The 27,693-nt window shown below is 43.9% G+C and overlaps 1 protein-coding gene across 2 annotated transcripts in view; it reads right to left on the bottom strand.

Moving 5' to 3' along the window:
• The window catches only part of galnt7 (UDP-N-acetyl-alpha-D-galactosamine: polypeptide N-acetylgalactosaminyltransferase 7), a 134,205-nt gene that overhangs the window by 16,115 nt on the left and 90,397 nt on the right, over window positions 1-27,693 (bottom strand). The window contains exons 4-6 of one of the 2 annotated variants that reach the window (XM_059974279.1): window positions 26,833-26,963; window positions 24,470-24,549; window positions 7,092-7,274 (exon numbers count right to left, since the gene is read on the bottom strand). In XM_059974279.1, coding sequence (XP_059830262.1) covers window positions 7,092-7,274; window positions 24,470-24,549; window positions 26,833-26,963 — 394 coding nt within the window. Of the gene's footprint in view, window positions 1-6,742; window positions 6,926-7,091; window positions 7,275-24,469; window positions 24,550-26,832; window positions 26,964-27,693 lie in introns of both variants that reach the window. The other variant, XM_059974278.1, reaches the window with a different exon arrangement.

Here is a 27,693-nt window from a genome sequence, read left to right as displayed (position 1 = left end):
GGTGCCATCCCAAACGTTCCTTCATTTAATTCCTTCTAAACTTGCAGAAATCAGCAGTCATAGATCAAGGATTCTCATAAGTCGATGGAGATGTAATACTTTATCAAGGAGACTTCAAGAACATGCTTGAATCCATTCATCTGTTCACCCTGCAATCTTCACCAGGATGGATCTTGGAGTATTCTGTTGCAGATGTGAATGATGAGGTCTACTGTCAGAGATATATAGTATAAACTTCTAATAAGAGTGTAATTCTGTCCCCAGTACTGGGGATATTTTGATGCTTCTCCTACAAATGGCTTGGGGGATGTTATAGAGATAGCATTTTGTTTGGTAACTCTTCAGTTCTTTTAAGTACCTGATGTTGTTAGCATAGAAGTGCACATGGGGACAAGCAATGCCGCTATTCAGCAGACCATGAGTTTAGAGCAAGGTAAGAGGTGGTGCTCTTTAAACGTTCTGTTCTTCAGATCATCAAAGGGTGTACTGGCACATTGAAGGTAATAGTGCAGATCATTAATTATCCCTGCCTTCATTGAGAATTTTCTCCTGAGACACATATCCAGATTAACCCAAAATCTATCTTTGCCTAGCACGGACTTGAACGTGCCAAACATTTCTATGATTCCATATCAGATGACAGGTAGAATGTTTAAAATTTAATCTTAATTGTGTTGAGACAATTATAATGTAAATAATATTTAACTACCTGGAGCTAAAGTAAAACAAATCATATCAATGAAGTTATAAAATGTTTGCACCTGCCTTGACTACATGGGAAGAAATATATCCAGATAAAATTTTAAACTTACTTTAGGACTGAAGTTCTTTTATTGCTTTCAAGACTGGAAGTTAGAAATGTTTTTAACTACAAATTTATCACTGCAATGCTTTTACCACGTAGAATGGGAGTTTCCTTAGCTGGACTTCTTATTGAATTTGGATTGGGTGCAGCAGAGTGCACAAATCTCTCAAGGTTCTATGTTCCTCATCTATTTTAGCCAATTACTCCTCTCATTAAGCCAATATTATAATTCTAGTAATTTTATTAATGAACTAAATGTGGTAAAATGACATTCAATGCAAATTGAAAACATACGTTTCACAATGATCACGGGATTGGATGTAGCAGATTATACCAATAAAAAGCACATTTATGTGCAAAATAATAACATAATTGAAGTGATTTCAGTTTTCAGTTAGTAGGAAGAATCGTGTTAGAACTGCATCTTAAAACGCAGCGAAATAGAAACGGCAGCAGAACCCCATGCGCGGTCACTAGCTTTTCATTTCGTTTGATCCGCATAGCACTGTGATATATTTAGGAAAGATGGGACTGAAGCAATTAGAACACGAAAGCAGGATCATAAACAGGCTCTCCTAGGAGAGCAAAAAGAAGAATCTCATTTCTGACACCAGGTCAGTGCAGTAAGAATTTAAGGCTATCAAAAAGGTTGAATCAAATTAAAGCCTGCTGCACTCATCCAATGCCAAGAACTATAAACGTTTTATTCCCTATCACCTTGGGCAAAGTATAAGATGCGTTACTATGAAGTAGAAGTACTCCATCTAATGTTTTCAGTTTTCCCAAATTCACATACATTTTAATGTTTAGAAATTTAGAAAAATCAGCAACCATGACTTTGCTCACATTAAAGTCGCAGCACAGTAGTTAGCAAGAATCCCAATATCAACATGCACACAATGTTGGAGGAACTCCAAAGTCAGGCAGCATTTATGGAAAGAAATAAGCAGTCGATGTTTTAGGCCAAGACTTCATTAGGGCTGGAAAGGAAGAGGGAAGAAGCCAGAATAAGAAGGTCGGGTGAGACGAAGAAGGTGATAGGTGAAGTCAGGTGGATAAGGGAGGACAGATGAAGTAAGAAGCGTGGAAGTAGTAAGTGGAAGAGGTAAAGTTGTGGAAAAGAAGGAATCTGATAAGAGAGGAGAGGACCACGAGAGAATTTATTCATTTCCATAGATTCTGTCTGACCTGCTGAGTTCCTCCAGCATTTTATGTGTGTTGCTCTGGTTTACCAGCATCTGTGGAATCTCTTGTGTTTAAGAATCCCAGCATTATTGGTACAGATAGCGGACATGCAAACACACTCATGCTTTCACACAGAATTTCTTTGTTATTTCATGAGATTATAAATAGTAACTAATCAGTGAAATTTCTGTCAGTACGTTTAATGTAACAATTCTGACTGTTGCTGACTCAACAGATAGAGAGAAATGAGTGATTTATTTAACAATATTATTGCAAATGTCTAAAGAACAACCAGACAAAGGCCGCTGCTCAGTGACTATTTCAGCTCAAGATTTTCTTTTCCACTTGGAAGGTAGTATTGCATCTTATACCTTGTACCTTAGAATAAACCAGATAATTTACTTAGTAAGGATCGACCAAAGTATTACTTTCATACAGTGTCTCCCAGTTTAGTGCAGCATTATATCTATATCTAATTTCAATATATCTGATATTACAAACAGCAAGTTAAAAATAAACATGATTATGTACACAAAAAGCAAAATTTCGTGAATGTTCAGGACAGAGAAATTCAAGACCAGAGCTAGACTGGGTTCTGCTGTTTTTCTTTAAAACTACCATAAGGCTCATTATTGAAATCTTTAGCAAAATCCAACATCCTCTGCCTTAACTTCATAAATTGTCATTGCTGCCTTAACAAAGTCAATTAAGTTTGTAAGACATGACCAGTCTATGCTTTGCCAGACACAAGAAGATCATATCCCTAAATTTTCTGGTTTATTGTTATTGCCCCTTTTAAACAAATGAATATTCTCTATTTCTCAGCACACTCTGACCTTATTTGTGGCTAAAAAAGATATAGAGATTTTTGTCAAGGCCCCAACAATCTCCTCTCTTGCCCTCTTGTCTCTGTCAATTTTCTGGAATAGATCTCATTAGGCTCTGGGGACTTACCCACCTTAATCATCTGCAAGAGATACATCTCCTTCTTGATAGAAACATGCCCTAGAGCATCAGCATACCTCTCCCTGATCTCACACCCTTCTCCTTGTTAAAACAGTTTGAAATGGCCAGTACAGATTAGGTCTATTTTCATTCTTGGCATGTGTGCATTACCATTTTTATTATATCCTTAATTGTCCTTGATTTGAGTTATTTACTATATAAATGGAGAAACAGCCTGATGATATACTTACCTGTGGGTAAGATTGGGTAATGATAACAGAGTACTGAAAAGGGCTTTAGTGAAAATATGAGTTTTAAAATGATCTGGTGATACACTGGTCCTGATTACTGACAATAATCTTTTGCCTCAAAGTTATTTATTGTTAAATAACAGCAAATATATTTATCATTTAAATTTAAATTCCTCAGCTGTGGGTTATCTTTTAATCTAGTAAGATAAAGTGCCTTGTAAAAGTACTCAGCCTCCAATCCTTTGTTCACATAAATGAGCACTACAAGCAGGGATTTTGATCAATTTAACTGAGAAATTTATTTGTGAATCACATGCTCCTTTTTTTTAACAGTAGAGCCCAAAAACAGGAAAACTGTAAAGCATGAAAAACGGAAATGTCACCAGTTCAAAAGTATTCATCCCCCTCTGCTCAGTACTTAGTTGAACCTCCTTTCACAGCTATTACAGCCAACAGTCTTTTTGGATAAGCCTCTATTACTTTGCACAATGTGATGGAACAAGATTTGTCCATTGCTCCTTGTAAAATTGCTCAAGCTGTGCCAGGTTAGTTGGGGAGCGGTGGTGGACAGCAACCTTGAGGTGTTGTCAGAGATGTTCAATTGTGTTAAGGTCAGGATTCAGACAGGGCCACTCAAGGACATCAATTTTTTTCATCTGAAGCTACTCCATAGTTGCTCCAGCAATGTGCTGCTGAAAACGAACTTACTCCCCAGTTTAAGCTTTCTTGAAGAGGCTAGCAGGTTTTTTATCCAGAGTCTCTCTGTATTTAGCAGCATTCATCTACTCATCAATGCTGACCAGATTTCCAGTCCCTGCTGCTGAAAAGCACTCCCATAGCGTAATGTACCTCCACTACTACACTTTACAGTAAGGATGGTGTTACCTGGCACCGTATTCTCATCCGACCACAAGACCTTCTTCAAAATCTTTACAGCATCTTCTAATTGACCTGTTTCCAAAGGGCATGCTTTTCTTTAGCCAGGGCTTCTTCCTTGCAACTCTTCCATAAATATCTTTTTAATGCAAGGCCTTAGAAATTGTGGAGGCATAAACTTCATCTCCAGCTGCAGCCACTGACTTCTGCAGCTCCCTTATAGTGACTGCTGGTGTCACAGTCACCTCTCTTACAAGCACCAGTCATCTCTGGCAACTAAGTCTGGAGGGGCAGCCTGACTTGGGCAGTGTAACTGTGCTTTCATATTTTTACCCCTTTTTCCATGATGGACTGCACAGAGCTCTGAGGCATGTTCAGTGCCTTTGAGATGGTCTTGTCCCCCCTTCCCAGATTTGTGCTTCTTTATTATCATTTCTTCTTTTGTCTTCATTCTGATTTGCTCTGTTGAAAATCTACCATACTATTGGACCTTACAGAGAGAGTGGGTATTTGTTTGTGTGATCCTCCATTTTTTACATCAACAAATTGGGTGAGTTGGTAATATACAGTATTGCCCGAGGAAAGTTAGCATCATAATTACACAGGGTATGAATACTTTCCCAGCCTCCTAAATTAGTTTTTTTTAATTTTTAGTAAACTGTTAACAGGTTTTAAATTTTTTTTTGATTTGACATGATGCACAATGAGATTATTTTTGATTATTTCAAAAACCCTACTTCAATATATTTTAAATATAGAAAATGAGACTGAAAAATGTGAAAATAGTGGGGAGGCTGAATAGTTTTTCCAAAGCACTGCAAGTGTCATAGCAATCCAATATTTTATAGCCTAGCTCACTTTCATTGATTTTCTAATCCATTGTCATAATCCAGAATAGTTTTCAAAGATTTAAGAGAAATATGGTGGTTTATTTCATGGTAAATGGATGCCCTTTGAAATAGACAATAGGTGCAGAAGTAGACCATTCGGCCCCTCGAGTCTGCACCGCCATTCTGAGATCATGGCTGATCATTCACTATCAATACCCAGTCCCTGCCTTGTCCCCATATCCCTTGATTCCCTTATCCATCAGATATCTATCCAGCTCCTTCTTGAAAGCATCCGGAGAATTGGCCTCCACCGTCTTCCGAGGCAGTGCATTCCACACCTCCACAACTCTCTGGGAGAAGAAGCTCTTCCTCAACTCTGTTTTAAATAACTGACCTCTTATTCTCAATCCATGCCCTCTGGTACTGGACTCTCCCAACATCTGGAACATATTTCCTGCCTCAATCCTATCAAATCCTTTAATTATCTTAAACGTTTCAATCAGATCCCCTCTCAATCTCCTCAATTCCAGCGTGTACAAGCCCAATCTCTCCAATCTCTCTGCGTAAGACAGCCCTGCCATCCCAGGAATCAACCTAGTGAATCTACGCTGCACTTCCTCAATTGCCAGAATGTCCTTCCTTAAACCTGGAGACCAAAACTGTACACAATATTCTAGGTGTGGTCTCACCAGGGCCCTGTACAAATGCAAAAGAACATCCTTGCTCTTGTATTCAATTCCCCTTGTAATAAAGGCCAACATTCCATTTGCCCTCTTCACTGCCTGTGATAGATCCAGATTTATACAGTATTTGATGGAACAAATTTCAACGTGGGCTCTCAATGACTTCGCTGAATGGGTTAAAGTTGTACTCTTAGCTGAAGGGTTTTGTGTAATTTTGCACCAGTGTCATTCAAACTGATTTTCCATCTGATTACTCCTCAGGTTTTAGCAATGGAGAGACATAATACAAGCCCTCTTTCACTCATCTAAATGCACTCACTCATGTGTATGTACAATAGGAGTGGCTTAAACCCATGCAGGATGCCAAGATTTGATGCGTGTGAAGAAAACTATGTGGTGGTGTGGCCAAGGACATTGTAAAACACTATGTATGGAGGTAAAACTGCAGCTGGGGGATTATGCAAATAATATTTACACTTTTCTCAAGCCATCTTTATGTCAGACATTTATCTCTGCAAATGTTCAAAGAGGGATTTATCCTATTTCTGTTTTCTTATTTTATGTGACATTTCTTTTTGCCTTTTGACTACCTTGATGTACTTCTTGTAATGATCTGCCTGGATGGTGTGCAACAAAAGCGTTTCACTGTATATATGACAGTGATAAATCAAACACCAATAACCTACTGAACATATTCCACGCTACACTATTTCTTCTGGTTGCATTTTTGTAAAAGGTTAAGATTATTGAATTACTGGTGGGTTTGGTACACTCCCTTTGCAACAAATACCAGCACAGAGCACTAGTGGGTGCATCTTGGTGATTGCATGACATGCTAAACTGGAAACTCTGGTTTGTAGTGCTCCACACACAACTTGACAAAGAAGTATTATTGGTCGATCCTTACTTGGTAGCAAGCCCTTCTAGGACTTAAATCAATTAAGTGTTTAACAACATATAAATAGTGGAGACGTTCTCACATTCAAAACTAGAAATATTTTGGCAAAATGCAAGTGCAGCATTTTCAAATCATTGTGAAGATAATTTTTTCAAGTAAAGAAATAGTCAACATATAAAACAGGAACAGAAAAGCATGGACGTTAGCTGGATAAAGAACTAGAGTGTGGACTTTTGTAAGTGGCAATGATCAAATATTCTAATGATTACCAATATGGTTCAGTTCTATGTTTTCTCCTTTCCTTCTCTCGCTTGGAGAGGGGGACACGCTTCCACAACATGCTCCAGTCCCATGCTCCTCTAGCAAAACCATCTTCATCACCACCCCCTTGTGGTGATATCGCGTAAGTATTTCCGCTTATGGCATCTATAAGTGGCACAGTACATGAGGTTCTGCAGCATTGGCAATATCGTTGGTATTGGCAGAAAGGGTAGGTGCAAGGATCCATGCGTCAACATATTATTGGAATTAAAGTGGGATGCAGCCGGTTACATGGGAAAAATGGAGAGATTAGAGATATAATGGAAATCAGCAATAAATAAATCCATCTGCGATTACCGATAAGGCTCAGTTTTATGTATTCTTCTGGCCTTTTCACGACTGTTCAATGGTACACGCTTCCATAGTAAGCTCCAATCCCAGGCCCCTCTGGCAAAACCATCCTCATCCCCACCTTGCTGTGGTTCAATGGTAAAGTCATTGCCATCTATGTAATCTATAAGGGGAACTGTACATGTAGTTCTGAAACAAATATTCAAGAACATAGTATATACCAAAGATAGATAAACCAAGTTAGACCTTCTTATTCAACATCTAACTGCACATATTAATAGCAGAGTTGAAGTAAATTGAATGACTGCTGGCATTTACTGGGAAAAACACACAGCTTTTACTTAACACCCCAAGGAACCAGTGGCACTTTCTTCATAGCATAAAGTGAGTGGCTGGGCTATGTCGGTGGGTTCCCAGCCGAAGTCTGATTCCATAGGCAAAAGTCTAAGCATCTATTCCAGCATGGAGTGCCACGATCGAGAGAAATAAATAAACTACTGGAGGAGCTCAGCGGGTCAGGCAAAGGGATGACTGATGTTTGGATCAAAATTCTGCAACAGGGTTGTGACCCGAAATTTCAACCATCCCGTTGCCTCCACTGATGCTGCCTGACCTGCTGAGTTCCTCGGCAGTTTATTTTATTACTTTTACAACAAATCTCACAACATATGTCAGTGATAATAAACCTGATTCTGATTTAGAGGCACAAGAGACGGCAGCTGCTAGAATCTGGAATAAGTTGTAGAAAAAGTTGATACTTCATCACCCTGCCTCCAACTTCCACCTGCCCTTAAATTCTCTTGGTTCATTTCTGACGCTTCTCTCCCCTTTCTCGATCTCTCTGTCTCCATCTCTGGAGATAAACTGTCTATCGACATCTTTTATAAACCTACCAATTCCCATGTCTACCTTCACTATACCTTTTCCTCGCTGTCTCCTGTAAAAATGTTATTCCCTTTTCTTATTACCTTTGTCACCACTACATTTGCTCCCAGGATGAGGCTTTCTTTTCCAGGACATCAGAAATGTCCTCCTTCTTCAAAGAATGTGGTTTCCCCTCCTATACTAATGATGCTGACACATCTCCCCCATTTCCCAGACATCCACACTTACCTCTTTTTCTTCATGCAACCTTAACAGTGACAGGGTTTCTCTTGTCCTCACCTATCACCCATCAGCCTCTGCATCCAACATATCATTCTCTACAACCTCTCCCATCTTCAAAAGGATGTTACCAATAAACATACCTTTATCTTCCAACCCACCCTTCCTCCATTTTCTGCGATTCCCTTGCCCATTTGTCCCTCCCCACTAACCTCCCTCCTGGCATTTATCCCTACAAGCGACCAAACTGATACAACTGCCCATTCACCTCCTGCCTCACCTCCAAATCTGTCGGGGTTGTCTATTGCATTCGGTGCTCCCATGCGGCCTCCTCTACATTGGTGAGACCCTACACATATTGGGGGGATCACTTTGTCGAGCACCTCTGCTCTATCCGCCAAAAGTGGAATTTCCCGGTGGACAATCATTTTAATTTCTATTTCTATTCCCATTCCAACATATCAGTGCATGGCCTTCTCGTGTGCCATGATGAGGCCACTCTCAGGGTGGAAGAGCAACACCTCATATCCTGTCTCGGTAGGCTCCAACCTGGTGGCATGAACATTGATTTCTCCTCTGGTAATTTTTTTCCTTTACCCCTCCTTTCCCTCTTCTTCTATACTCCACTCTGGCCTCTTACTTCCTCTCCTCACCTGCCTATCATCTTCCCGTCCTTTTTCTTTCCTTTTTCCCTTGGCCTACTCTCCTATCAGATTCCTTCTTTTTCCATCCTTTACCTTTCTCACCTGGCTTCACCTATCACCTTCTAACTATCCTCCTTCCTTTCCCCCCACCTTTTTATTCTGGCATCTTCCCCCTCCCTTCCCATCCTGAAGAAGGATCTCAACCCGAAATGTTGACTGTTTATTCATTTTCACATATGTGGCCTGACCTGCTAGTTCCTCCAGTGTTTTTTTGTGTATTAATCTGGAGTAACATTCTGCTAGTGAAACTCGGGGGGGGGGGGGGGGGGGGGGGAGGAGGGGGAGAATCGTTGCTGATTTGGGTCAAAATCTTGCATCAGGTGTTTTTTATTCCAGCACAGTGCTACATTAACAGCGATAATGTATTTCAGGGAATTATTAAACCAAAGCTCTGTATGTTCTCATGGTAATCCAACACTTGCAGATAGGTTTGTTAGAGCTAGGTTGTAATGCTGAGTCTTTAAAAGGCATTGGTCAGACCGCACTTGGAGTATTGTGACCAGTTTTGGGCCCCTTATCTAAGAAAGGATGTGCTGGCATTGGAGAGGGTCCAGAGGAAGTTCATGAGAATGATCCCAGGAATGAAAGGGTTAACATACGAGGAGTGTTTGATAGCTCTGGGTCTGTACTTGCTAGAGTTGAGGAGAATGGGGTGGGGGGGGGGTGGATCCAATTGCAACCTATTGAATATTGAATGGTCTGGATAAAGTGTACACGGAGAGGATCTTTCCTATAGTGGAGGAGTGTAAGACCAGAGGGCACTGCCGCAGAATTGTGGGATGTTCATTTAGAACAGAGATGAGGACAAAATTCTTTAGCCAGAGTGTGGTGAGTCTGTGGAATTCATTGCCACAGATGGCTGTGCACGCCAAGACATAGGGTGTATTTAGGCAGAGGTTGATAGGCTCTTGATTAACCAGGGTGTCAAAGGTAGCGGGGAGAAGGCAGGAGAATGGGGTTGAGAGGGATAATAAATCAGCCATGATAGAATGCTGGAGCAAACTTGATGAGCCAAATGGCCTAATTCTGCTCTTTTGTCTTATGGTTTTATTTATTCTCCAACTAATATCACTAAAACAAAATATACGGTCAATATCACTTAAGTTGACAAAAGAGGAGGCCATTTGGTTCATTGTGTCCATCCAGGTCTCTGTACAGACAATCCCATCAGTCTCATTACTTTCTCCCACAGGCCCACTAACCCTATCACTTACATACATTAGGGGAAGTTTTCATTAAAAATTAACCCTCCAGCACAGCTTTGGGTTGGGGGAGGCAACCAGAGCTCATGGAGAAAACACAGGTAGACTCAGTGAGAATGTGGAAACTGAAGACAGATGGCAGAATAGTTTGGGATCGACCTGGGTTACTGGAGCTGTGGCGGGGCGTCATTAACTGTAGTGCCATAGTGTAGCTCTTCTGTTTGTATGAGCTTAATGTCTGCCAAATTGCTGCTGTATTTCTTAAAACACATTTTTTGAAGTGCTGACTGCTTCAGGGCATCCTGAAAGGGATGAAAAAGGTGCTACAGAATTGCATGTGACTTTTGTGTGAAGTCAGCCAGTTACTCTCTGTGACAGCGTTCAAGGGCAGCAATCTCACTTGGCAGTTCAAATGGAATGGTTCTGCAGCCCAGATGTGTTAAGTTCACTCAACAAAGTCCAGGAAATGTAAGCAGTGCTCTCTAGATCCACTTAGCTCTGTGATGCAGTTATTCATTTAGCCATTAGGCTACCTCCCTGTTGCCTGAACGCAAGATATCATCCACTAGATATTAGTGCAGATGTAAATAATTTTATCTGTATTGAGGGATGAGGGGCAACCTGTTAGATACATATACAATTAGAAGAGGCATAGGTAGGGCATACAGTCATTGTCTTTTCCCCCAGAGTGGAAATGTCAAATACTAGAGGACACAACTTTAAGGTGCGAAGGGGGAAGCAACTCTTTTATTCTTACGTACACAAGGTACAAATAGGTGCCTGGAATGCACTGCCATAAGAGGTGATAGAAGTAGTTGTGAGAGCCACATTTAATAAACACATAGAATCAGAATCAGGTTTAATATCACTGGCATATGTCCTGAAATGTGATGTTTCGCAGCAGCAGTACAGTGCAAGACATAATAGTAAAAACTATAATTACAACAATTATATACATAAAAAGAAAATTAAAGTAAGTAAGTAATACAAAAGGAGAGGGAAAAAATACTGAGATAGTGTTCATGGGTTCATTGTCCATTCAGAGATCTGTTTCTGAAACACTGACTCCGTGTCTTCAGTCTCCTGTGCCTCCTATTTGATGGTAGTAATGAGCATGTCCTGGGTGATGGGGATCCATAATGATGGACATCACCTTTTTGAGGCATCGCCTTTTGAAGGTGTTCTCAATGCTGCCATGATGGAGCTGACAGAGCTTACAACTTTCTGCAGCAGCCCCTCTATACCAGATGGTGATGTAGCTGGTTAAAATGCTCTCCACGGTACATACATAGAACCTTACGAGTATCTTTGGTGACATTCCTAGTTTCCTCAAACTCCAAATAAAGTATAGCCGCTGTCGTGCCTTCTTTGTAATCAGTGTATTGGGCCCAGGATAGATCTGCAGAGATACTGAAACAGTTCACCCTCTCCACTCCTGCTCCCAATGAGGACTGGTGTGTTGTACTGTTTTCTGTTCTAATAGTGAGAATTGGTGGAGTCTGACTGGCCTGAGTAATGTTTATTTAAAGGAAGGCAACACTGAGTTTGCGGCCTAAAAGGTTTTACAAAGGTATTTGACAAGACAGTATTCAAAACAGGTAAAAGAACATGAAACTGAAGAATGAGTGGCAAGCTGGATCCAAATTTGACTGAATGAAAGAATGTCATGGGAAATGGGGGAGGGGGAGGGTATAATTGAGACGGTGGCCCCTTTTCCGCAGGGTGGCAAAGATCAATATCAGAGGACATCTGTTTAAGGGCAGAGAGGGAAAGTTCAAGGGTGGTGGGATGCCAGATGTGGGTTTTAGTTTTAAACACAGAGTGTTAGGTGCTTGAAATGTGCTCTCTGGGGTGGTGAAAGACATTGATGCAATAGGGACATTTAAGAGTAACGCATACAAAATGCTGGAAGAACTCAGCAGGTCATTCAGCATCTATGGAAAAGAATATAGTGTAGCGCCTCATTTCCTAGCGTATCCGAACCGACTCACAATTAGATAGCCTACGGGGGTTTGCGAGCACAGAGCTTTGGAGCCTCTTCGCCATGGGGGGCCGGTTGACAGAGGCTTAAAAGTGAGGCTGAAGTTTTCGAATAAAGTTTTTCCTTCGACTGCAGTTACCGACTCCGTGTCGTAATTTTAGCGCTGCTTGTAGCACACCGCTACAATTGGTGACCCCGACGGTCCAAACGATTTTTGGACCAGAAATGACCGACGCCGCCTCTGTTCATGCGGTTTCGTTGAAACTGCCGGGTTTCTGGACACAGCGCCCGGACCTATGGTTCCAGCAAGCCGAAGCCCAATTCCACGTTCGCCGGATCACCTCAGAAGACACCCGCTACTACTACGTGGTGGGCTCCCTCGACCAGGACACAGCTGCCCAGGTCGCGGAGTTCGTACAGTCGCCCCCGGCAGACGGCAAGTACACGGAATTCAAAGCCCTGCTCCTCAGGACTTTCGGACTCTCACGGCGCGAGCGGGCTGCCCGTTTACTGCACCTGGATGGCTTGGGCGACGGACCTCCATCGGCTTTAATGAATGAGATGTTGTCTCTGGCCGAGGGACACACAGGCCTCATGTTTGAGCAGGCATTCCTGGAGCAGCTGCCCGAGGACATACGCCTGCTGCTGTCCGACGCGGATTTCAGTGACCCCCGGAAGGTGGCAGCCCGGGCGGACTTGCTGTGGAACGCCAAAAAGGTGAGCGGGGCGTCCATCGCACAGATCTCCCAGCCACGCTCCCGGCAGCAAACCAGTCCAGGCCCGGCCGCAGAGCCCACTAACCCCCGGCCCAATGACCACTGGTGCTTCTACCACCAGCGGTGGGGCGCAGAAGCCCGCCGTTGCCGCCCGCCCTGCAAGTTCCCGGGAAACGCCAGGGCCAGCCGCCGCTGATGGCTACGGCGGCTGGCCATCGGGATAGCCTCCTGTATGTGTGGGATAGAAGGTCGGGACGCCGGTTTTTGGTCGATACTGGGGCTGAGATCAGCGTTTTACCTCCGACGAGTTACGACACCCGCAGCAGGGCACCGGGTCCCCCCCTGAGGGCCGTGAATGGCAGCACAGTAAGGACCTATGGCACCCGTCAGGTGCAGCTACTGTTCGGCCCCAGCCAGTTCACGTGGGACTTCACACTGGCCGCCGTAGCCCAACCGCTTCTGGGTGCGGATTTTTTGCGAGCTCAGGAAGAGACTGGTACACGCCGAGACCTTTCAGACGTTCTCCCTGGGCGCGGCCCAGTTGCCAGCCCCTCACCTCGGCTCCATCACGCTGTCCGACAACGATTTCACCAGGGTCCTGGCGGAGTTCCCATCGGTTCTGGCACCGCAGTTCACAGCAGCCATGCCCAGGCACGGCGTACAGCACCACATCCCGACACAGGGACCACCCCTCCATGCCCGTGCTCGGCGGCTTCCCCCGGACAAGCTCCGACTGGCGAAGGAGGAGTTCCAGAGAATGGAGGAATTGGGGATCATCCGGCGGTCCGACAGCCCCTGGGCTTCCCCCCTGCACATGGTGCCCAAAGCGACGGGGGGCTGGAGACCGTGCGGCGACTACCGCAGGCTGAACGAGGCTACCACACCGGACCGCTACCCTGTGCCGCACATTCAGGACTTTGCGGCAAACCTGCACGGCGCCCGGATCTTCTCCAAGGTCGACCTTGTCCGAGGGTACCATCAAATCCCGATGCATCCTGACGACGTCCCCAAAACGGCTCTCATCACCCCGTTTGGCCTCTTCGAGTTCCTCCGCATGCCGTTCGGCCTGAAGAATGCCGCACAGACGTTCCAGCGGTTAATGGACGCGGTGGGACGGGACCTGGACTTCGCGTTCATCTATTTGGATGACATCCTCATAGCCAGCGGCAGTGGTCAGGAGCATCTGTCCCACCTCCGTCAACTCTGCGCCCGACTGAGTGAGTACGGTCTTACAATCAACCCTGCCAAATGCCAGTTCGGACTTGATACCATTGACTTCCTGGGCCACAGGATTACTAAAGACGGGGCAACCCCTCTGCCCGCTAAGGTAGATGCGGTCCGCCACTTCCCCCCGACCCACCACGATCAAAGGCCTTCAGGAATTCGTAGGTATGGTCAATTTCTACCGCCGCTTCCTCCCTTCAGCTGCCCGGATCATGCGCCCCCTGTTCGCCCTGATGTCGGGTCCGAGCAAGAACATTACCTGGGACGAGGAGTCCGCCGCCGCTTTCGTTCAAACGAAGGAAGCTTTGGCTGACGCCGCAATGCTAGTACATCCCAGAATGGACACCCCTACCGCCCTCACAGTGGACGCATCAAACACGGCAGTCGGTGGGGTGCTGGAGCAGCTCATCGCAGGTCGCTGGCAACCCCTGGCGTTTTTCAGCAAACACCTGCGGCCACCCGAACTCAAGTACAGTGCTTTTGACCGGGAACTGTTGGCGCTCTACCTGGCAATCCGGCATTTCAGGTACTTCCTAGAAGGTCGGCCCTTCACCGCGTTCACGGACCACAAACCGCTTACCTTTGCGTTTACGAAAGCATCCGACCCCTGGTCATCCCGCCAGCAACGCCACCTGTCCTACATCTCTGAATACACAACGGATGTCCGGCACGTCTCGGGTAAGGACAATGTCGTGGCGGATGCGCTCTCTCGCCCTACCGTTCATGCCCTTTCCCAAGGGGTAGACTTTGAGGCACTGGCAGAGGCACAGCAGGTAGATGAGGAGATTCCGAGTTACAGGACTGCAGTCTCTGGTTTGCAGCTCCAGGACTTCCCCGTGGGCCCAGGTGAGAGGACCCTACTCTGTGACGTCGCCACCGGCCAGCCCCGTCCGGTCGTCCCCGCAGCCTGGCGGCGACGTGTTTTCGACTCCATTCATAACTTGGCGCATCCCTCCATCCGGACAACTGTCCGGCTGGTTTCCAGCCGGTTCGTTTGGCACGGTCTCCGCAAACAGGTCAGTGAATGGGCCAGAACGTGCATGCACTGCCAGATGGCCAAGGTTCAGCGGCACACCAAAGCCCCACCGTAGCAGTTCCATCCCGCCCACCGGCGTTTCGACCACATTCATGTGGATATCGTGGGCCCCCTGCCAGTGTCGCGCGGAGCGCGTTACCTCCTGACTATTGTGGACCGGTTCACAAGATGGCCAGAGGCGGTCCCGCTCACCGACACCACCTCCGAATCTTGCGCCCGAGCCCTGCTCGCCACCTGGATATCCCGCTTTGGTGTACCAGCCCACATTACCTCCGACAGAGGCGCCCAGTTCACCTCCAGCCTGTGGTCAGCTATGGCCAGCCTTTTGGGGACTCAGCTGCACCACACCACTGCCTACCACCCACAGTCGAACGGGCTAGTGGAGCGTTTCCACCGTCACCTGAAGTCGGCCCTCATGGCCCGCCTGCGAGGAGCCAACTGGGCGGACGAGCTTCCCTGGGTCCTTCTCGGCATCCGCACAGCGCCCAAGGACGACCTGCACGCCTCGTCGGCCGAGTTGGTATACGGCGCGCCCCTGGCCGTCCCCGGGGAGTTCCTACCAGCCCCGAGGGGGCAAGAGGAAGAACCCGCTGCAGTCCTGGGCAGACTTCGCGAGAAGCTCGGTAACCTGGCCCCCATACCCACTTCACAGCATGGGCGGCACCCGACCTGCGTACCCAAAGACCTACGGAACTGTAAGTTTGTGTTTGTGCGAAGGGGCGGGCATCGGCCACCGCTGCAGCGGCCATACGAGGGGCCGTTTACGGTGCTCCGGAACAACGGGTCCACGTTCGTGCTGGACGTTGGGGGGAAGGAGGAGGTTTTCACGGTGGACCGCCTCAAGCCGGCCCATGTGGACCTGGCGCAACCGGCCGAGTTTCCGGCGCCTCGGCGCAGAGGCCGACCTCCCAAGCAGGTTCTGGCCCAGGCTGTGGACATTGGGGGGTGTATCGCCGGTTCTGGGGGGGGGGTTATGTAGCGCCTCATTTCCTAGCGTATCCGAACCGACTCACAATTAGATAGCCTACGGGGGTTTGCGAGCACAGAGCTTTGGAGCCTCTTCGCCATGGGGGGCCGGTTGACAGAGGCTTAAAAGTGAGGCTGAAGTTTTCGAATAAAGTTTTTCCTTCGACTGCAGTTACCGACTCCGTGTCGTAATTTTAGCGCTGCTTGTAGCACACCGCTACAATAGAATCAATGTTTTGGGCCAAGCCTCTTCATCAGGGACATGTAAGAGACTCTCAGATAAGCACACGGATGTTGAAAGTTCCCACCTGCTTCGAAAGGACAACAATTATACCAGTATCTTAGAGGAGTAGTGTGAGCTGCCTTAGTAACTATTATTCAGTAGTTCTTACATCTACGGTGATGAAATGCTTTGAGAGGTTGGTCATGGCTAAAATAAACTCCTGCCTCAGCAAGGAACCGGACCCATTGCAATTTGCCTATCGCTACAATAAGTCTACAGCAGATGAAATTTCAATGGCTCTTCAAGCGACCTTGGGTCACCTGGACAATACAAACACCTATGTCAATATGCTGTTCATTGACTATAGCTCTGCATTTAACACCATCATTTTTATAGTCCTGATTGAAAAGCCACGGAACCTGGGCCTCTATACCTCCCTCTGCAATTAGATCCTCGAATTCTTAACCTGAAGACCACAATCTGTGTGGTTTGCTAATAACATCTCCTCCTTGCTGACAATCAACAGTGGCATACCTTAGGGGTGTGTGCTTAGCCCACTGATCTACTCTCTTAATACCCATGACTGTGTGGCTAGGCATTGTTCAAATGTCATCTATAAATTTGCCGATGATACAGCCATCATTGGCAGAATCTCAGGTGGAGCCAAGAGGGTGTACTGGAGTGAGATATATCAGCTAGTTGAGTGGTGTCGGATGAACAACCTTGCACTCAATGTCAGTGAGACCAAACAGCTGATTGTGGACTTCAGAAAGGATATGATGTGGGAACATGAACCAATCTTCATAGAGGGATCAGAAGTGGAGAGGATGAGCAATTTCAAGTTCCTGGGTGTCAATATCTCGGAGGATCTAACCTGTTCCCAGCATATCGATGCAGCTATAAAGAAGGCAATACAGCAACTATATTTCATAAGGAGTTTGAGGAGATTTGGTTTGTCACCTAAAACACTCAAAATCTTTACAGATATACCATGGAGAGTATTTTGACAGGCTTCAGGTATTGGAGGTGGGGGCTGGGGAAGCTACTGTAAAGGATTGAAAGAAGCTTCAGAAAGTTGTAAAATTAGTCATCTCCATCATGGGTGCTCACCTCCGAGCATCCAAGACATCTTCAAGGAGCAGCGCCTCGGAAAGGCAGCCTCCATATTTAAGGACCCCCATGACCCAGGACATGACCCCTTCTCATTGTTACCGTCAGGAAGGAGGTACAGAAGCCTGAAGGCACACAGTCATATATATATACACACACACACACTTATTGTAAAAGAATTAAAACCTATATCTGCAATTTAAGATTGGACTTTTGATGGGCCTGAGTAAGATACTGATCAGCTAACAAATATGTTCAGTTCTAATCCCACACTTCAAGAGAGATGCAAATGTCCTAGAGAAGGATCTGGGATCTGGGATCTGAACCATAAGATTAAAATGGAGAAGCTAGAGATGCAGCTCTTGGAGCAAGAAGCTCAAGAGAAGTATTGAAAATGATGCATAAATTCTTAACTGGGAAATAGAGGAGAAAAATAAAGTAACACATACAAAATGCTGGAAGTCAGGCAACATCTATGGAAAGCCATAAACAGTCAACATTTTGGGCCGAGGTCCTTCATCAGTGGCTGGGTCTCAACCTAAAATGTTGACTGTTTATTCCTCTCCATACATGTTGTCTGACCTGCTGAGCTCCTCCAGCATTTTGTATGTTACTCTGGATTTCCAGCAGCTGCACAATCTCTTGTGTTTATGTTGAGGAAAAACTACAGTATACCTTTAGAAGGTTGGGAAATCACAGATTAAAGCTATAGATATAAGATAGTGGGAAAGGTACAGAGGAAAAATCTTTTTTTCTAATGCTGAGAAGTGTTTATGCACGGAGGGAATCAGATTGGCATTTGGGGAAAAATAATTTACAGGGCTATAGGCCATTACTGGAAATGGAACAGACTGAATTCCTCAGTAGAGTTGGCGTGGATTTGATGGATGCCCTCCTATTTCAAGGTTTAGTGGCATTTTCCAGGTAAGTTAGCTATTCTTTTGGTTAACCAGAGATAACCAAAAACTTCAGTCATCATGCATGCATGACATTGTATTCATAACCGTCGAGCTGCAGCTCCTTACAGACTGTGTTAGGGAACTAGAGATACACCTCAATGACCTTAGTCTAGTCAGGGAAAATGAGGAGGTGATCCTTAGGAGCCAGATAAGTGGGTAACAGTCAGGAGAGGGAAGGGCAAGAGTTAGATAGTAGCGAGTACCCTGTGGCTTTCCCCCTTAACAACAGGTACTCCTGCTTGAGCACTGTTGGGTGGGGATGGCCTACTTGGGGGAAGCAACAGTGGCCGTGCCTCTGGCACAGTCTGGCCCTGTGGCTCAGAAGGGTAGGGAAAGGAAGAGGATGGTAGGAGTGGTAGGGGACTCTATAGTTAGGGGGTCAGGCAGGCGATTCTGAGGACACAGTAAAGAAGCACAGATGGTGGTTTGCCTCCCAGGTGCCAGGGTCTAGGATGTTTCTGATCGCATCCACAATATCCTGAAGTGGGAAGGTGAGCAGCCAGAGGTTATGGTACATATTGGTACTAATGACATCGGTAGGAAAAGGGAGGAGGTCCTGAAAACAGACTACAGGGAATTATAAAGAAAGTTGAGAAGCAGGACCTCAAAGGTAGTAATCTTGGGATTACTGCTTGTGCCACACAACAGTGAGTATAGAAATACAGTGAGGTGGAGAATAAATGCATGACTGAGGGATTGGAGCGGGGGCAGGGATTCAGATTTCTAGATCATTGGGACCTCATTTGGGGCAGGAGTGACCTGTACAAAAAGGAAGGGTTGCACTTGAATCTGAGGGGGATCAATATCCTGGCAGGGAGATTTGCTAAGGCTATTAGAAGAGTTTAAACTAGAGTCGCTGGGGAGTGGGAATCAAACTGAAGAGACATTGGAAGGGGTGGTTGGCTCACAAATCGAGAAAGCTTGTAGACTGAGAAAGGATGGGCAGGTGATAGAGAAGGGATACACACAGACTTATGGTGTGAGATTTGTCTATTCTACAAGGAGTATCATGAACAAAGAGTATGAACTTAAGAGTGTGGATCAGTACTTGGAGCTATGATGTTGTGGCCATTACAAAGACTTGGATGGTTCAGGGGCAGGAGCGGCTACTTAAGAGTGCCAGGCTTTAGATGTTTCAGAAATGACAGAGAGGGAGGCAAAAGAGGTGGTCTGGTATTGGGAAATGAACCTGGCCAGGTGTCAGGTCTCTCAGTGGGTGAGCATTTTGGAGATAGTGATCACAATTCTATCACCTTTGCCATAGAATTGGAGAGGTATAGGAACAGACAAGTTAGGAAAGCGTTTAATTGGAGTAAGGGGAATAGTGAAGCTATCAGGCAGGAACTTGGAAGTGTAAATTGGGAACAGATGTTCTTTGGGAAACGCATGGCAGAAATGTGGCAAATGTTCAGCGGATATTTGTGTGGGGTTCTGCATAGGCAAGTTCCAATAAGACAGGGAAAGAATGGTAGGGTGCAGGAACCATGGTGTACAAAGGCTGTTGAAAATCTAGTCAAGAAGAAAATTAAAGCTTACGAAAGGTTCAAAAAACTAGGTAATGTTAGAGATCTAGAAAGTTATAAGGATAGCAGGAAGGAGCTTAAGAATGAAATTAGGAGAGCCAGAAGGGGCCATGAGAAGACCTTGGCGAGCAGGATTAAGGAAAACCCTAAAACGTTCTACAAGTATGTAAAGAGCAAGAGGATAAAACGTGAAAGAATAGGACCAATTAAGTCTGACAGTGGAAAAGTGTGTATGGAACTGGAGGAAATAGCAGAGGTACTTAGTGTAGAGGGCTGCAGAGGTTACAGCAGGACATCGATAGGGTGTAAAACTGGGCTGAGAAGTGGCAGATGGAGTTCAAACCAGATAAGTGTGAGGTGGTTCATCTTGGTAGGTCAAATATGACAGCAGAATATAGTATTAATGGTAAGACTCTTGGCAGTTTGGAGGATCAAAGGTATTTTGGGGTCCAAGTCTATAGGACACTCAAAGCTGCTTCACAGGTTCACTGTGTGGTATACAGTGCATTGGCCTTCATCAACTATGGGATTGAGTTAAAGAATCGAGAGGTAATGTTACAGCTGTATAGAACTCTGGTCAGAACCCACTTGGGAGTATTGTGCTCAGTTCTGGTCACATCACCATAGGAAGGAGGTGGAAACTATAGAAAGGGTGTGGAGGATATTTAAAAGGATATTGCCTGGATTGGGGAGCATGCCTTATGAGAACAGTTTGAGTGAACTTGGCCTTTTCTCCTCGGAGCGATGGAGGATGATAGGTGACCTGATAAAGGTGTATAAGATGATGAGAGGCACTGATGGTGTGGATAGGCAGAGGCTTTTTCTCAGGGCTGAAATGACTAGTTTTAAGGCACAGTTTTAAGGTGCTTGGAAGTAGGTACAGAGGAGATGTCAGGGTTAAGTTTTTTTATGCAGACAGTGGTGAGTGCGTGAAATGGGCTGCCGGGGACTGTGATGGAGCCGGATACAATAGAGTCTGTTAAGAGATTCTTGGTTAGGTACATGGAGCTTAGAAAAATAGAGGGCTATGGGTAACCCTAGGTAATTTCTAAAGTGAGTACATGTACGGCACAGCATTGTGGCCTGAAGGGCCTGTATTGTGTTGTAGGTTTTCTATGTTTCCATAACGAATGAGGTCGCAACATTCTAATCACCCGAGAGAATTAATCAGTACAATTAGCTTATGGATGTGCTTATCATTCAAACCTAGAGGCACAGAGAAGTCATGGCTACTAATCATTCAAGTATACTTATGCAAAACGAAATTAAATATATTTTTAAATGATACTCTTGGGATAGCAACGCCTTTAGTAAAGTTGGCATCATTAGTCATTCCCAACTGCCCTTGAGAAGATGGTGGCTCACCAATTTTGTAAAGCACTGCAGTTTTTGGGCTATTAATTGGCGAGCTCCTAGACCTAACTCAGTACAAATGTAATTTAAATACCCACATGAATACGTCACTTATTGCAAAATGCTCTGTCAATGACAATTTAAAATCTCTTCTATGTGCTGCTCAGGTTCTGCTGCAATTAACTGCATTGTACATGGTCATAACGGCTTCTCCCACAATAATATTATTCCACCTATTGGAAAACAGTGGCAAAATTGATCACGTGAGCTAATGGATGGGGTATTTGAAGTGGTGAGTTTATCCTGGATGATTTTGAGGTTCACAATTTTTATTGAAGCTGAATTCATCTAAGCAAGTATCCCAACACATTCTTAATTTTCTGCCTTGTAAATACTAGAAAACTACTGGCATGTCAGAAAGCAGGTATTCTTTGTAGCTCCTGATCTGTTTTCTTGCCTAATATTTATATAGCACTGTGTAAGTCTCAGGCACTTATAAATAGCTAGGGAGCATAAGACCTTTGCATAGTACTGCATATTGGTTAAAATATGAAGGTGGCTGGGAAACAGAAATAAGAGTACTTAAGCTTGTATTAGCTCAGTAATATTAAAGGTTATTTGGTAATTGGAAAGACATCATATACAGTACTACAGAAAAGTCTTAGGCACCTGGCTATGTATATGTGCCTGAGATTTTTGCACAGTACTGTGTAGCTGATGCGATTAAATGTCTGATTATTGTAAAGCACCAAGATACTGCTAGTGGGAAATAGTAATCGCATATAATGTCAAGGGGAGCTGGTTAGATTTTCACTTGTTAGAAGGTGGCATGGAGTATAGTGATTAGTGTAACTTAATTACAGCCTCAGCAACCTAGGTTCACTTCCTCCACTGTCTATAAGGAGCGTGCAGGTTCTCCCTGTGACAGCGTGGGTTTCCTCCGGATGCTCCAGGTTCCTAACACATTCCAAAGATGTACGGGTTAGTAAGTTCACAAACAAGAGAAGATCTGCAGATGCTGGAAATCAAAGTAATACATACAGAATGCTGGAGGAGCTCAGCAGGCCAAACAACATCTATGGAAAAGAGTAAATAGTCGGTGTTTTGGGCTGAGAACCTTCATCAGGACTGGAAAAAAGAGATCAGAAGCCAGAGCAAGAAGGTGGGGGGAGGAGAGGAAGAACTACAAGGTTGTAGGATATAGGTGAAACTGGGAGAGGGGGAGGGGTGAAGTAAAGAGCTGGAAAGTCAATTGTTGAAAGAGATAAAGGGCTGGAGAAAGGGGAATCTGATATGAGAGAGGACAGAAGAAAGGGAAGGGGGAGGAACACTAGACGATGGACCGATAAGGAGATAGGTGAGAGAAGGAAGGGGGAATGGCGAAGGAGAAGGAGTAATTAACAAGTTTGAGAAATTGATGTTCAGGAATCAAGAAAATCAGGTTAGTAGGTTAATTGGTCACACGGGTGCAATTGGGTGACAGACTCATTGGACCAGAGGCCTGCTACTGTGCTGTATCTCTAAATAAAATAAATGAACCTTTACTGATTATACAAATCTACAAAGGCTCTTTGAATGGTGCAAGGATAAGTGCATTGAAGAAGAAAACACTGAAAGCTGTATAGATGTCAACATATCTCATAGTAATATACTGTAAGTTGCATCGAACTTCTTCAAATTCCATGTAAGTAAAACACAGAAGCCATTTTGTGCATGGCTGCTTTCTCAGACATAGAAGAAGAAGAATAGCCCTTAACTCAGCGGTGGAGTTATCGGGGTCCCGCCTTTTGACGGTGTTTCTGTAGCAAGCTATCTTTGTTTTTACGAGGCCGAGTTGCTAGCTTGACACTCAACCCAACTTGGATTCGAACTCGGGAACCATCGCTCCGGAGTCTCGCGCTGATATTATTGCACCACCAAGCCGGACTTTCTCAGATATAGCATTGGAACAAATCACCAGACTATCCCTTTAAAGCATTGAAATTGAAGGAATAATGATATAAAGACATTAATCAATTTTCTACTTTTCCCAAAAGCGCATGGGAACTTTAGTGCTGTTTTTGTTTCATTTCTCCAACACACTCAAAGATTTTTGACTTTGCAGTGCAAAGCTCTGTGTTGGTGCTGATCTAAGACCTATTAAAAAGAATACATGTTTACCCTTTTGATATTAGGCCCTCTGCTGGTTGGGGTCAACCATGGATGCTGCATGCTAGCTATCTACATGACACGCAAACCAGGACAGTACAATATAGAGGGCAAGCTGTTGTCCATGTCGTGGGCACCCCTCTCCACATAGCGAATGAATCCAAACAAACTGCAGAGACCGACACAATTTGGCACCGATACAGGAGTTGCCAATCAGCGTTGAACTCAACTGCCTTAGGGACTCCAGCTCCATATTTTCCCTTTGGGGTTTATTCTCGAACCCTCCCCCCATGAGGGTGTATAGCCACAAGGCAGCAGAGGTTTGAGATCAGAGTTTTCTTTCTCCTGGATGAGTCCCATCTGCCCAAAGCAACTGGTTTGTAAGGTGCCAATAACTTGCCTTTGCCTCTTCTCCTGTCAGTGAAAACTGTTCCGCTGGGTTCAGTAGCTAAGCCACATGTGAAGGCCAGGAGCTGGACTTGGTTGTCAGAGGTGATTTGAGATGCAAAACAATGGGAGCATTTAATAGGTAGTGGGAGCTTATTCCCAATACCACCCTTGGTTATGACAAACTTAAATCACCTTTTGATAAGTTCTTCCCATCTACAAGGCACAAGTCAAGAGCACGATGGGATAGTCTTCATATCCCTGGTTCAGGGAATTTCCAAAAGCAAAACTCAATACCATCCAGGGCAGAGAAACCTGCTAAGAGTTTTATCTCATTTGCAAGCCTAAGCATTCATTTCCTTCATTGCTGAAGTAGAGTGCCTCAATTACGTGCACTCTACAATCTCTACCTCCAAGCACGAAGGCAGTAGGCGCATGGGGAGACCACCACCTGCAGGTTCTACTTCAACATTTTATAAATATATCATTGTCACTGGGTCTAAAACTTGGAACTCTTTACTCAATAGTACTGTGGGAGCTTCTTCACTAGAGAAACTTTAGTAATTCAATAAGGTGACACATCACATACTCTCAAAAGGTAGTTGGGAATAGACAATGTTACAATTCAAAAATGGGTATGAAAGGATGGGTATGAAAGGGAAATAAACTACAATCCCAAGTAATCTAACTACTAGTATCTGATTTCCCAGTTTCTGAACTACATTTGAAGGAAAACAGCTCGCCTTACCTGTCTGCAGCAATGGGGGCTATTAGTGGTGCATACCAGTTATGTCCAACTTCACAATGAGCATCAAGATATATCAAAACCTGGAAATTAAGGAATAAAGGTTTTGCAATAGATGTTGTAACTGTGTAACACTAGACCCTTGAGTGACATAAGCACATTTTAGGAAATGTTTTGTTTATTGACAGTCATACAATTCACATAAATAAGCTGGGAAAAAGATAAAATGGAGTACATTTTACTAGATTGGAGGGAGCGCAAGTTGAATGATTGTTTTGGGTCTTGGACAGTGAGAAGGGAAGAGGTGCATCTTCTCTGGTTACAACAGGAAGATGCTGTGGGATGGGAAGAGGTAGGATAAAAGAGTGGAAAATGTGACTGGTGGTAGTATTGTGGTGGAGCTTACAGACATTGTGAAGGAAATAAATGCCAGTTTGATTGCAGAAAAATCAAGAGTGGAACTGAAAACTCAAACAGCGACAAACAAAGTAAGTGAGAAAAGACTAGCAATCAATTTAAATGATAAAGTAAAGGATGGCATATGAATGGTAATAAGATAACATTACCTTGGAAGAGTGGGGACTATTAAGGACAAAAATGGGACCCGACATATCAATGCCAAGGACACTGTTGTTAGATCCAACTGTTTAATTGCTATTTTCTTTGCAGTTTAATAACTGTTTGCTTGCATTTTATATAATTATTTCAATGCAAACAAATGCTTAGTATGCTTCCCAATGTGCCTTTGCAGTTGTTCAGTGTGTCCCCTAATGGTTATACTGGTATGATTTTAGAAAAATTCTGGAAGCTTCTCTTGGTACTGCATTATTTGAATAAAAGCTTTCTAACTGGTTGACTCTGATCTACAAATTTGAATGGAATTTTTCTTATATGGAATATAAAAAGAGCTGCTCCATGCTGGGTACCATCTTTTGAATCTCCCCCTCTTCAATTAATAGACTTCTATCACTGTCTGTTTCCAACCCTCTTTGTTCTCTTAATGCTTAATAAAACGATCGGGAAGCGACACATTTTGTGTCTCTTTTCCGACTTCTGAAAGAACCTTGGATTAAACCATCAGAATCCAACACTGTTAAGACACTGAATACTTTGCATCAGTCTTCACCAAGGAAGTGGGTGTTTTGAAAGTACAAGTGAAGGTATGTTAAAAATTCTTAGCATGATGGCAGTAGAAAAGTTGGCTAAACTTGAAGTTGGTAAGTCACTTTAATCTTGTGGGAAGCTTGGTAAGATTTCAGAGGAGCACTGACCATAATTATTTAATGCTCTTTGGATATGGAAATGGTGACCTAATGGTCAATGTTACTCCCTCATTAAACCAAGATTCTAGTAAATATAGTTGATTAATATGAACATCATTTTGGGGAAAGAGGACGGCAGCAAATTGTAGCAGGGCATAAACAGACAGGTAAGTGAAGCTTAATATAAGATTCATTTTAGTTACAAAGGATGAGAAGTGACAATATAGAATAAAGACAATTGTTCTAAAAATAGAGGGATCGGAAAGGGTGGGTGCACATGTCATAGAAAAGTGTCAGGACAGATTGGGAAATGCTTTTATAATTCTACCATTTATCAGCCAATGCCACAGCACAGAGGAGCCATGCAATCCTTTGTAGAACATCAGTCCTACCTCACCTGGAGTAGTCTATTCAATTCTGGTTACTTCATTATAGAAAGAATGTCAAAGCTTATCGGAGTAGTTTCTGTGATGAGGGACTATAGTTCAATGAATGAAAAGAAGGTGAGACTGTTTTTCTTTAGGGAGAAGGCTTTAGGAGATCTGATTTAAGATGATAAGGAGTGTGGACTGAGTGGATATTCACAGGTGTTCCCATTGATGGAGGTGGCAAGGATTAGAAATCACAGTATGAAACAAAAGGGAAACGAATTAACAGTGACATGGGAGAATATTTTAATGCAGTGTGTTGAAGGAATCTGGAATGTGCATTGTGGACTTCAAAAGCGGATTGAATAAATATATGGTGAAAACAAATTTGCAAACCTGCACTGAAGAGGACAATAGATGGAACTAGTGAGTTGCTCAGGTATGAAGCTTGTATATGGCTTCCGCTTGTGCTGAAAGAATTCTAAGACACTGAACAGTTAAACATTGTTGTGAATAAGATTTTGATTTTTAAAGCACATAAGTGAACCAGATGGGGTTTTATGACAATCCAGCAGTTTCATCTATTTTATTCAGACTTATTTAATGAACTGAATTTAAACTGCCTAGCTGCTCTAGTAGAATTTGGGCCATTAGTTGAAAATGTCAACTAATATTCTAGAAAAAGATCCTTTTCCACATCATGCAGATTTTGAATGAATAAGAATCCATACTCTACCTGTCCAAGTGTTGCTTTATGAGCACCAATACTTCTTGCTTGAATTAATCCTTCCCTTCTTTCATTTCGAAATACTTTGACTAATCCATTCCATTGTTTCAAATAATCATCTAATCTTTCTTTTAAATGTGCTGGAGACAAGACAACAAAAAAACAGTAAATTATTTGAAGCCAAGGATATTCCAAACTAATTTTGAAGTTAATGCTACAATTAAGAAACAGCCCATGGTGCAAAACTCTGGGGAGTCACGTCCAAAAGACTTCATGGATAAAGAGTCATGTCCATAGGACTCTATCCCCTGGAATGTTAGGAATGAGAGGAGATCCAAAGAGGTGTACACAATTATGAGGGGAATATATACGCAAGCCTTCTTCTCACAGGTTGGGTGATACTAGGACTAGAGGTCATAGGTTTAGGGTGAAAGGTGAAATATTTAAATAGAATCAGACAGTGAACTTCTTCACTCAGAGGGTGGCGCGAGAATGGAATGAACTGCCAGTGGAAATGGTGAATGCGGGTTCAATTGTAGCATTTGGGAGAAGTCAGATAGGTACATAGCTGGGAAGGGTTTGGACAGATATAGTTCAGATGCAGGCATATGGGACTCGGCAGAAGATCAGGTCAGTATAAACTAGATGGGACAAAAGACCTATTTCTATGCTCTGTGCATAGTAGGATGTCTTTTTAAAAGAATGGACTGAATGTGAAAACACATCATAGCTTCATGCAATTAAATCTCTACATACAAAATGAGGGCTGCTGCTTGATGAGAGATTTTAAATTTCTATTTAAAGCAGTTTAATTTCTGAAATGACCACCAATAATGGAATGGATAATTACAGCATAACCGATGTCTCTGT

The sequence above is a fragment of the Hypanus sabinus genome, chromosome 7, assembly GCF_030144855.1.
Source record: "Hypanus sabinus isolate sHypSab1 chromosome 7, sHypSab1.hap1, whole genome shotgun sequence".
Taxonomy (NCBI): Eukaryota; Metazoa; Chordata; class Chondrichthyes; order Myliobatiformes; family Dasyatidae; genus Hypanus; species Hypanus sabinus.
This window is presented reverse-complemented; position numbering and strand designations above follow the sequence as displayed.